The following is a 12,254-nucleotide window of genomic DNA, read 5'->3' as shown; positions in this document are numbered from 1 at the left end:
AGTAGGTCAGCATTTCCACCTTTCACGAGAAGAGTTTTTATGATATAACTGTGCAATATTCTATTTATTATTTGTATTTTGACAATATCATGATTTTGTGTATTTAAACAAGTTTAAGAAATGTTTTTATCTGTAGGCCTTCATTGATTTGTCTATATAGCATGTTGTCGGACATGACATCTTGTATGACGTTGTATAATGTAAGAAATGTTAAAGTTGACTGAACTTGTATTATGACGTCATTCTGCTTAGCTTGAACTGGAACGTCATAAAACGAAACTTTTATCAGTGACGAAAATACTGACATTTCACCTTTATATAAATAATAAACTCACTTTCCTCACTGCCACGGCTAGTCAAATTTGACCTTTGGAGCCTATGTGGCGCCCATATCCTCTTTGTTTCAGGTGTTAGTTAGAATCATGGTGTGCATATTTTAGATGAAGAGAATGCAATTGTATCAAGTATTATCGGCCTGAGACATGCCGAGACAGAGTTTTTGTGTTTCTTGACATCACCTCCTACCTCATCACCGTGACCTCTGTGACCTTGTCGTTGTTTCAGATCTCTGTACAAAATTGTTGGTAGTGGCAGTGATGTAAAGCGAACGTAGAGAGGGACGCATGCGCTGTATGAGGAGTATATTCAGTATGAAGAACAACATGAGCATTATTCCCAGCAACAAGTACAACACCAACACCTTCCATAAATCTGCTCGTCACAGCTAAAAAGTGACGAGAAATTGGATTTACAAGATCTTTAAAAATACGTATCCACAGAACAAGTTGGATATTTTCTTGCTTTACGTATTTTCCACTGAGGCGAAACGTGACAACAATTAATGTTAATAAGAATTACTCCAAATGGGAATTTTTGTTGATATGTAAGACCGAACGTTATGTTTGTACAATTGTGATTGAGGTGTTTTTTCTTCGCCAGTTTGGAGTAGCAGTCATTTTCCACAATTGCAGGTGACCAGTACATTTTGGCTGGGTGACTCGTCTTGTCTGCATGATGTCTTCGGCATGGCGTTTCACTGAGGAAGCATTTGAAATATGTCGGACGGGTATTGGTACGGGCCTGATACAAGGAGGCATATGGTATGATCCCGGGCTGTAATCATCATGAATGAATGGATGAATGAATGCATGCCTTTCGTGTCGCACTCAACACTTTTTCAGTCATATGACGATGAGGAGTCATTAGGTGTGTATACATACTAGTAATACCGTGCCTACATGAGGCAGGGCGAATCCATGCCGCCTAAGTGCTGCCGCCACTGAAGTATCAAGACACCAGACATAACACCCTACATAGTCACATTATACTGACACCAGGCCAACCAGTCCTGTTTCCTTGTTCTAGCGTCTCAGTGCTGAGTGCCAAGCGAGGCAACAATAAGTACCATTTTTAAAGTCTCCCGACTTCGAGGCGGCGTTCTAGCCGTCGGTTTTCTTGATATGTTGCCATGTTGGCATGTTGATGTGTTGATATGTTGATGTGTTGTAGAAATGAAAATGAAGGATACAGTTATACCAGGTGTTCACGATATGTCGCGGTAATCGTCAAAACACACTAGACATTTACGTGAATCTGATTCGGGTGGCTTTCCAAATTTTCAGTCAGTTTCCGCACATTTCAGTGATTAAATCACAACCATATCTTGTCAATCTTGTTAATGGTTATATTACAGCTTTAACTTGTCAGGGTGTTGTTGCCCTCATCAGATGTTTATGTTACTGGTATATTCCCAAGCAAATAGATTCTGAAAAACAATCTAGAAATACCCCCATGGATAGTCTCCCTTAGATCACCAATCCACTGTAGCAATTTTTTTTTTTGGCATAGTGTCTTCGATTAAATGACTTCAGTTAGATGTCCATATAGCTGTTTTACGAATGAAATATTTTTGAACACGTCGTTAAACCCTACTCAAATAAACAAATAAACTGTCATCTATCTAACGATGTAAAATGCTTTCCACGGGACGATGACCAGTTTCTATCATCTAATAAACCAGCGTCATCTAAATAAATAAATAAAAAATTATTATAAATTAATATATAAAAAATAGGGAAAAAAGTTTCGCGTACACCGAAAGCTGGGTACACTGACTGACATGCATCTTTGATCGAGATAGGATTCTCCCGCTGTCAGATGCTTGTGTTGTCGTTTGTACAGTCTTACTTTCCTTGAAGAAGACTTGTGTCTATCAATATCCTGTTCTGTATATCACACTGTCTGTCAGTGGCTTGCCAAAGGTGGGTGGTTTACGCCGGGAGCTCCGGTTTCCTGCACCCATATTACTGACCGCCACCATGGAGATGAAAAATTCATGAGTAGGCATATGGTGTTAAACAACAATAAATTCATCTATGCAGAACAATAACAAGTTTTATGAATAAACGCTGATGAGTCAAAAAGACAAATATGACTGTTACTGTGTCGGCCAAGAATTATAATCTTTTTCAAATGGTCTGTCGACACAGCGACAAGAGGAAGAATGCCAAGTTAGATTAAAGAAACTGTACTGGTAATTCACAGAGTAACAAAATCAGATAGATCGTCTGATATGCTTGGTATAATTTAGGAAGACAATCAAGTGACTGCGAAGATGTTAGAAACGATCGGTGAATCAATATTTCGACACTTTATGTCAATCATCATCTTCAGCAGTGGTAATTTACCAAAAGGTTCCAATCGATTAAGTACAAGAGAGGCATGTCTATTTACAAGTAACAACCAGTAATAGTGTTCGTATGCTCTAGCGCTAAGCTTAAGAGCTATCAATAATGGGAAGCACAAGTTCCTTGGGAGCAAATGATAAAAGAGCAGGTCAACTTCTGCGAAGACTTTTAGTTGTTTGAATTAGTTGTTTACAATTACGCAACTTGTTGAAATATTGACTCACCAAGCTCGCATAAAATAGGTTTGGAGTGATGTAATACTGGTATAAACCTGCGGATGGTCGTAGGATTCTCCCAGGCTCTGCCCGGTTTCCTCCAACCGTAATGCTGGTCGCCGTCGTATAAGTGAAATATTCTTGAGCACGGCGTAAAACATCAATCAATCAACAAATAAATAATACCGGTATAAAAAAATTGTGAAAACTTCTATTCTCATTTATGTATTTATTTAAACCCAGATTCACACGATTTTGTGCCGATTCCTGCCCACGTACTCAAACCTCTGGATAGTGAATATGGTGAATGTGGCTGTCTAGCGCAACATTTCTTCACGACCATGGTTGTGTCGCTAGCAGGACGTCAGTACGATGTGTCACGATACTGGTATTATACTGGTACTATTTTTTTCAAATTTACGATTACATGTGAATGTCCACCAGCGATCATGGGATTTACAGGACGTCACGACAACAGCGCGACATCGCTATCACATTTGGCGATTCGTGACTTTGTTTTTGCACCTCTTCAGGATCTCGCCTCTCTACATCTTCGACCCTTCATCAAAACTTCTCTACGCACTTGCTATTATCTGATTTCGCGGTAAATCGGCGTAAAAATTATGATTTTTGCTTTATTCTTTGTTGTGCCGTACTTTGGAATATGGGCATTTAACAAATAGTCATGATCAGATAAAACACTAAGGTACGGAAAAAGATTCGGAAATTTCTCGAGCCTGATTGAGAATTCTCCCCTAGATTTATTTATTTCATTTGAATGGTGTTTTACGCCGTACTCAAGAATGTTTCACGACGGCAAACAGCATTATGGCAGGAGGAAACCGAGCAGAGACCAGGGGAAACCCACGGCCGTCCACAGGTTAATGGCACAGCTTCTCACATACGGCCTGAGAGGAAGCTAGAATGAGCTGGACCGCACTGGTGAGAGGCTCTTGGGGCACTGCATCGCGCAGGCACGATAACCACCTCTGCAACGGAAGCCTTTTGCAATAGATGATGTGTACATCTGTCATCAGCAAGTGGAAACAGACCATGACTTTAGTGCAGACAGTTTGAAGGACTATCATTTTGGGCCAAATGGGCTTCCACGAAGGTTAGCAGAATAATCATTATTTTGCTTGCAGTGTCCTTACTCTTCAATTGACTCTATAATTGATTCAATTGATTCTATAATGACAAAATTCAAAATAAGAAGTTCAAGACGTCACGTTCTCGTGTTAGTTTTTACCTGATTGAAGAAAAAACAACCCATAGACCTGGATCACCTACGAAACAAACTAAACGCATTCATTAAATAATGCATTACAGAATGTGATAAAAACAACGACACGAATAATTAAATAATGGAACTTTATAGAAAAGAGGCAATGTAGAGAAAATGTGATAATAACATAGCTCTTATGCTTGACCTGCAAGTACAATGTCAGTTTGAAAATGTACGAGTTATGCGCACCTCGCAGAGAGGAGCTGTTACTTGAGTGATGTTACTTGACTGGAGTTTTACATCGTTCCCTTGACAAGAAGACCAAATATTCATGTATACAGCCTCAAAACACCCTTTCTGCCGCAACGTTCAGTATAAAATCATTAACATTCGTAATTATATGTTAAAAACGGAAAAAGTCTTGAGTATAGTGCGTGAAACAACAATCAAATAAAAAGTAAATAAATATATAAATAGATAAATCAGTTACTTGTACACTTTACCTCTAGTCGATATATATGGTCTAAAGACATCGTTTTTGTATATTCACAGCAAAAATCATCATGTATACGGTGATGGGACAGGTTATTGTCAAAATGACATCGCTTTGTACAGCATCCTCTTGTAGGATGGAAGGATCAGACCGTGTCCACCAACAACTCGTGACGCACTAAATATTAACATAGCCAAAATTGAACCAGCGACCCAGCGAAGATCGTCATGGTATACGGGTGCACAGCAAAGAGTGTGCCTAATGAAAAGATTTCAAGAACTGTTGTTATTACTAATTATTGACAGAGAGATGCCACGGTAACATTGATCATTGAAGCACGCATTGCTTCTGGATAATAGCCTCTGGAATCATTAGCAGACATCATGTTGATCAGCATTCTGGGACTCAATTTAGAAACAATGCTCATGATAATAAACCCAGAAGTTATTATTCATAAATAATGTGTTATTCTCTTACAACTATACCCGCTTTTAAATACACTTATAACGACGAGAGTGAAAATCAAACAAAGCGTAGATTGGATAATGAAAGACTTCTCTCCCTGCCGTGATTCAAGATGTCGTTTTCAATATTTAACGGCAAGGCAACCGCTGTTTGGCTCACTTGTACACATGAGGTGTATTTGTAAAGACTAATTTGTAGTGTTCAAGATAGACAGCTGACGATCACGGGCATTCCTTTCTACTCTGAGATAACAGCAAGTTACATATATTGTATCTCGTTGGTCATCTTCATTGAACCAGGATTATTTCAGGCCACAAAGATCGGAAAACTGTGATTGCGCTTGCCGACTATAGGTCAGCACACTGTGATTACCTCTGTCGACTATAGGTCGGTAAACTCTGATTTCCACTGTCTACTATAGGTCGGTAAACTCTGATTACCCCAGGCAACTAGATCGGTAAATTGCCTTTAACTCAGTCATCGAAGTCGTAAACTCTATTTGTCTTTGTCTTAATGGTAATTGCTAGTGTTTATAAGGCACTAAGTGCAAACTCATTTTATTTTATTTTTTACATTCTGACTTGTTGTCTAATTCTATTGTAATACTATTTGTGTTCGTTCACATATCTGAGGTGATTCGTTTCCAGATGATTATTCCATGTTTCCAATTCGTCCTAGATGATATAGATAAGGATAATTCCCCTATGTGGGTAAATGTAACTGCTTTTTCAAGATTTCACACGTCTTTGGCTGTACAAAGAGCTATACGGAATTACCCATTCAGCCGAATATTCGAGTTAGGTCCTTGTCAAGTCCTTACTGCCTGTTTACACCAACATGACCATAATGCATAGAAGATAATATTAGCTTCGTGTGCTCTGATATATGGAAAATGGTCTATCATCTCAACTGTTCTTTAAGTGTAACGGAGAACTTTTCCCGCTTAAAGTAATTCGGGTTAAAGCTGTGTAGCCACGATGTTTTGTGAGCAAACACGTACAATAGTACATGTGTATTGCAAGAGAACAATGACCTTTTTAGCTTGGACCCGATTCGCCATTGCGCGGGAAAAGGTACCTCACCCTTTTGGAATGTTGGTATGTGACACAGGTGTCACAAAAGTAATTCATATTCAGTATTATAGAGTTGGTATAAGTACGATTTACTATTATCACTATTGTACGAACATTCAGACACAACGCTCAATAATCCAGGCTTTGTCTCAAATGGAAGTAACCCAATCGAACAGGGAGTGTGTTCTTGGTATAGGGTACCACTGTTGAGCCCTGCAGAAAAAAATGATAACCACAACTTGGTTAGTTACCCTAACCACCCTATAGCATAATAACCCGAGAAACATATAGTGTATAAACTTAAATTAGCAATAAATAGTAAATATCACATATCCAATACTGTCTTCCATACACGTCCCCATTTCTAATCATCTCTGTTATAATATCTGACATGTCTGGCTTCGGGGTTTCTCCGATTCGCGTGCCTTCTTTGATATATTCTGCATTCCTAGTTCATTATGTATTCTCTCTGAGGACTTTTCGAGCCGACTCCCCCCGTTCGCGAATCCTGACAGAGGTAACTTTGTAGGACTGTTATTGTAATCTTGGTTGTCCGTCTCAAAGGATCGGGACGCCACCATGGGAATGTTTAACAGTTCCTCTGGAGTGAGCCTTGTGGCGTTGCCGGTGCCATGCCAGCTGACGAGGGTAGCTTTAGAAGGCGTCCCCTCGGGCGTGTTGTTCTTGGTGCTGTGTACAGACCTGGCCAGCTCCTCGAATGTGACAGGTGAGTAGAGAGAGCGCGTGTCCGGGGCAGCGCTGGTGAGGTTCACGCTGTCGGTAGTGAGGTCCTGTGACTTCTGGATCTCGTCCTCGATGATGGCGGTGAAGGGACACTTTGGGAACTCCTCTGAGGTCCGGCCTAACAGGTAATACGTCCGCATAGTGCCTTTGCCCTACAATGATAAAAGGTTGACAAATTTAATAATTATAAGTTAAACGTCCAATGGAATTCACCGCATAAGGCAATTCGAACACGCGGCACATGGTCACGAAGCGATATAGACTTAAGTCAACATTTCAATCATTTAAACTAAGGTATGTTCTTATCATTTATTTTAGCTGAAATTTGTTTTACAATTACAACCCAGAATTTACCTTGTCAAGTAATATTGTGACTTTCTTATGTAGGAAATGACAATTTTAAAGTGATTTGAAAGTTTGACTTAAGTCTAAGATGGCTTGGTGATCCCGGGGCCAGTAACATTTATTTAATTGACTGGTGTTTAACGCCCTGCTAAAGAATTATTCACGTCGACCGGTCAGGATTATAGATGAAGGAAAACTGGAGTAAATCACCCGCTCTTGGCCTGCCACCCTCAATCACCGGCCGTTGGCCAGGCACCCTCAATCACCCGCCGTTGGCCAGCCACCTTCAATCACCCGCCCTTGGCCAGGGACCCCATCAACACAAGATTAAGAGGGTGGTGATGCAACATAAAATCTGGGTATGTATGACAACGTCTTTTAATAAAAAATCACGAAAACTTTCTGGCTTATTTAGATGCGATATAAGGAATGGTAAACTGAAATTCGGACACCGGTAAACTGGTTCAATTCGATCAATGCAGAGCAATATCAAGCCTTTTAACTGATACTTGCCAGGGGAGAGAACTTTTAGCTGGCCAATGCTAAAATCTAAATGAAGACAGGCATATTTCACAAAGACCATACACTGAAGAGTGTTGAACACGAAGCAATCAAACATATGAAATTGAGGACTTCAGAGAGTGTTCAAGCTATGAAAAAAGATTTAAACAAAACAGCAATTGACTGATCGTCAGCTGACAGATTTGTTGGCTGACTGAATGACATATTCTTGCTTATCGCTACTCATGGGCTATTTCATTCTTTCTACGGCTGTCTGTTTCAGAGGGAGCAGTGAAGCCGAATGTTCAGAGTAAACCTACGTCTTCAGCAGAAGTGACCTTAAAATGAACTTCACGTAAACCATATAAAAGGCTCTACGAGCAATGTTGATTGATTACTGCATTCCAGGCTCTGTGGACACTAGAGGCGAAAATCTCCATAATTCCGAGTCTGTTACGCTTCAACAATGATGATTTGACTATCTCTCCACAGAGATCATGTATGTTGAGTGAATTTTTTAATGCCAAATCTCGCTTATCAACTTGAATTGTTTTCAAAATTTTATGATTGCCACATCAGTCTATTTGATAGTTAAACTTGTTCGTAGTTTTTTATTATTTGATTGGTATTTAAAGCCGTACTGAAGAAAACCATAAACCACAGTACCCAACGTAAACCGAAACCCTTCGACAGGAACCTTACCAACCCTCAGTCTTAAAGCTGCAAATCTGGCTTTAAGACGTGATTTCTCCTTACATTAAAGTTAAACATGTCACAAGAGCTCTGGTTCGTGCTAGACAAAGCTTACCTTCACGGTGATGCTGCCTCTCTCTTCAAGCCGGTAGGGATACTTCACCAGCTCGTCTCGAGTAGTCTCACTCACGTGAATCTTCATCGCCTGTAATAGACAAAACAACAAATTACGTGTCAAATCAGTAGGCAACCAAAGTACCATATCACTCCCAGTTTTGGTTATTCATTAGCATGTTGTTTAAGGGCATACTCAGGTTTTCCTGGGTGTAGAAACCGGATAAACCGGGAGTAAACCGCGAGATTATGACAAGTTACTGATGAGATTTCTCACGTGTGAGGCACAGCTTTGCGCGACTTAATATTGAAATACAAAGGGTCTCCAGTGGGAACAAGACTGCCACAAACAAAACCACCGTCACTCCCTTATTATCACCTCCTCTGTCCAAAGACGGGATTGAACCCTCACCCCATGTGGCTCGTGGTTGAGAGTGGCGCATCTTATTCACTGAGTCCCGTCCTGCTCCTGGTACAGTTTTCATGAATTAACTGCACGACCCATACACTGAACCATAAACATCATACATATCCAAATTTCTCACGCAAGATAAACAAGAGCAATGGTCCATGTGTATCAGTATTATCGAAAGGGCATCAATTTATCTCTGTTTGTGATTTCCCATCTACATACTCCATTGCGCTCTGTTTATGATTTCCCATCTACATACTCTATTGCACTCTGTTTATGATTTTCCATCTACATACTCCATTGCGCTCTGTTTATGATTTCCCATCTACAAACTCCATTGCGCTCTCTTCATGATTTCCCATCTACATACTCTATTGCACTCTGTTTATGATTTTCCATCTACATACTCCATTGCGCTCTGTTTATGATTTTCCATCTACATACTCCATTGCGCTCTCTTCATGATTTCCCTTCTACATACTCTATTGCGCTCTGTTTACGATTTTCCATCTATATACTCTATTGCGCTCTGTTTATGATTTTCCATCTACATACTCTATTGCACTCTGTTTATGATTTTCCATCTACATACTCCATTGCGCTCTCTTCATGATTTCCCATCTACATACTCTATTGCGCTCTGTTTATGATTTTCCATCTGCATACTCCATTGCGCTCTGTTTATGATTTTCCATCTATATACTCCATTGCGCACTGTTTATGATTTCCCATCTATATACTCCATTGCGCTCTGTTGATTTTCCATCTACATACTCTATTGCGCTCTGTTTATGATTTTCCATCTACATACTCCATTGCGCTCTCTTCATAATTTTCCATCTACATACTCCATTGCACTCTGTTTATGATTTTCCATCTACATACTCCATTGCGCTCTGTTTGTGATTTTCCATCTACATACTCCATTGCGCTCTCTTCATAATTTTCCATCTACATGCTCCATTGCGCTCTGTTTATGATTTTCCATCTACATACTCCATTGCGCTCTGTTTGTGATTTTCCATCTACATACTCCATTGCGCTCTCTTCATAATTTCCCACCTACATACTCCATTGCGCTCTGTTTATGATTTTCCATCTACATACTCTATTGCGCTCTGTTTATGATTTTCCATCTACATACTCTATTGCGCTCTGTTTATGATTTCCCATCTACATACTCTATTACGCTCTGTTGATTTTCTATCTACATACTCTATTGCACTCTGTTTATGATTTTCCATCTACATACTCTATTGCGCTCTGTTTATGATTTCCCACCTACATACTCCATTGCACTCTGTTTATGATTTTCCATCTACATACTCCATTGCGCTCTGTTTATGATTTCCCATCTACATACTCCATTGCGCTCTGTTTATGATTTTCCATCTACATACTCTATTGCGCTCTGTTTATGATTTTCTATCTACATACTCTATTGCACTCTGTTTATGATTTTTCATCTACATACTCCATTGCGCTCTGTTTGTGATTTCCCATCTACATACTCCATTGCGCTCTGTTTATGATTTCCCATCTACATACTCTATTGCGCTCTGTTTATGATTTCCCATCTACATACTCTATTGCGCTCTGTTTATGATTTTCCATCTACATACTCCATTGCGCTCTCTTCATGATTTCCCATCTACATACTCCATTGCACTCTGTTTATGATTTCCCATCTACATACTCTATTGCGCTCTGTTTATGATTTCCCATCTACATACTCTATTGCGCTCTGTTTATGATTTTCCATCTACATACTCCATTGTGCTCTCTTCATGATTTCCCATCTACATACTCCATTGCGCTCTGTTCATGATTTCCCATCTACATACTCCATTGCGCTCTGTTTATGATTTCCCATCTACATACTCTATTGCGCTCTGTTTATGATTTCCCATCTACATACTCCATTGCGCTCTGTTTATGATTTCCCATCTACATACTCTATTGCGCTCTGTTGATTTTCTATCTACATACTCTATTGCACTCTGTTTATGATTTTCCATCTACATACTCTATTTCGCTCTGTTTATGATTTCCCACCTACATACTCCATTGCACTCTGTTTATGATTTTCCATCTACATACTCCATTGCGCTCTGTTTATGATTTCCCATCTACATACTCCATTGCGCTCTGTTTATGATTTTCCATCTACATACTCTATTGCGCTCTGTTTATGATTTTCTATCTACATACTCTATTGCACTCTGTTTATGATTTTTCATCTACATACTCCATTGCGCTCTGTTTGTGATTTCCCATCTACATACTCCATTGCGCTCTGTTTATGATTTCCCATCTACATACTCTATTGCGCTCTGTTTATGATTTCCCATCTACATACTCCATTGCGCTCTGTTTATGATTTTCCATCTACATACTCCATTGCGCTCTCTTCATGATTTCCCATCTACATACTCCATTGCGCTCTGTTTATGATTTCCCATCTACATACTCTATTGCGCTCTGTTTATGATTTCCCATCTACATACTCTATTGCGCTCTGTTTATGATTTTCCATCTACATACTCCATTGCGCTCTCTTCATGATTTCTTCATGATTTCCATCTACATACACGAAAACTCACAGTTCCTTTGTACAGCGTTGTCTGTTTTAACACTGCATCGCTCCAGTATCGAGTCAACCTGGTAGGGTTAGGCCTACAGCTACGTGAGCTACCAAAGAGTACAGTGGCTAGTATTTCTCTCTATGTACTTCTAGTATTATCTGAAGGAATAAATTTTACTTTTACAGGTTTATTGCAGGAAGAAACCGGATAGCCTGAAGTAAACGACAGCTCAGTGAGATTTACCAGATCATTCTTCCTGTGACACATACATTTTTACCTTTAGAGCGACTCCAAGTTGTAATCTGCATGAGCTCATGACAGTGATCATTGACGAACTTCATGTAATCCGCATGAGTTCATGACAGTGATCATTGACGAACTTCATGTAATCCGCATGACTTCATGACAGTGACCAATGACGAACTTCATATAAGCCGCATGAGTTCATGACAGTGATCATTGACGAACTTCATGTAATCCGCATGAGTTCATGACAGTGATCACTGACAAACTTCATGTAATCCGCATGACTTCATGACAGTGACCAATGACGAACTTCATGTAATCCGCACGAGTTCATGACAGTGATCACGGACGAACTTCATGTAATCCGCATGACTTCATGACAGTGACCAATGACGAACTTCATGTAATCGGCATGAGTTCATGACAGTGATCATTGACGAACTTCACATAAGCCGC

At 39.8% G+C, this 12,254-nt stretch overlaps 1 protein-coding gene across 1 annotated transcript in view; it reads right to left on the bottom strand.

The window, feature by feature from the left end:
• Positions 1–4,608: 4,608 nt before the first annotated feature.
• Positions 4,609–12,254, bottom strand: part of LOC135468324 (soluble guanylate cyclase 88E-like) — a 47,787-nt gene continuing 40,141 nt past the window's right edge. Inside the window, exons 10-11 of the mRNA XM_064746510.1 lie at positions 8,557–8,646; positions 4,609–7,054 (exon numbers count right to left, since the gene is read on the bottom strand). Of these exons, the coding sequence (XP_064602580.1) occupies positions 6,536–7,054; positions 8,557–8,646 (609 nt within the window). The 3' untranslated portion in view covers positions 4,609–6,535. The remainder of the gene's footprint in view (positions 7,055–8,556; positions 8,647–12,254) is intronic.

Source organism: Liolophura sinensis, chromosome 6, assembly GCF_032854445.1.
Source record: "Liolophura sinensis isolate JHLJ2023 chromosome 6, CUHK_Ljap_v2, whole genome shotgun sequence".
NCBI classification, from domain to species: domain Eukaryota; kingdom Metazoa; phylum Mollusca; class Polyplacophora; order Chitonida; family Chitonidae; genus Liolophura; species Liolophura sinensis.
Note: the sequence above shows the minus strand (reverse complement) of the source record. Positions and strands in the feature narration are given on the sequence as shown.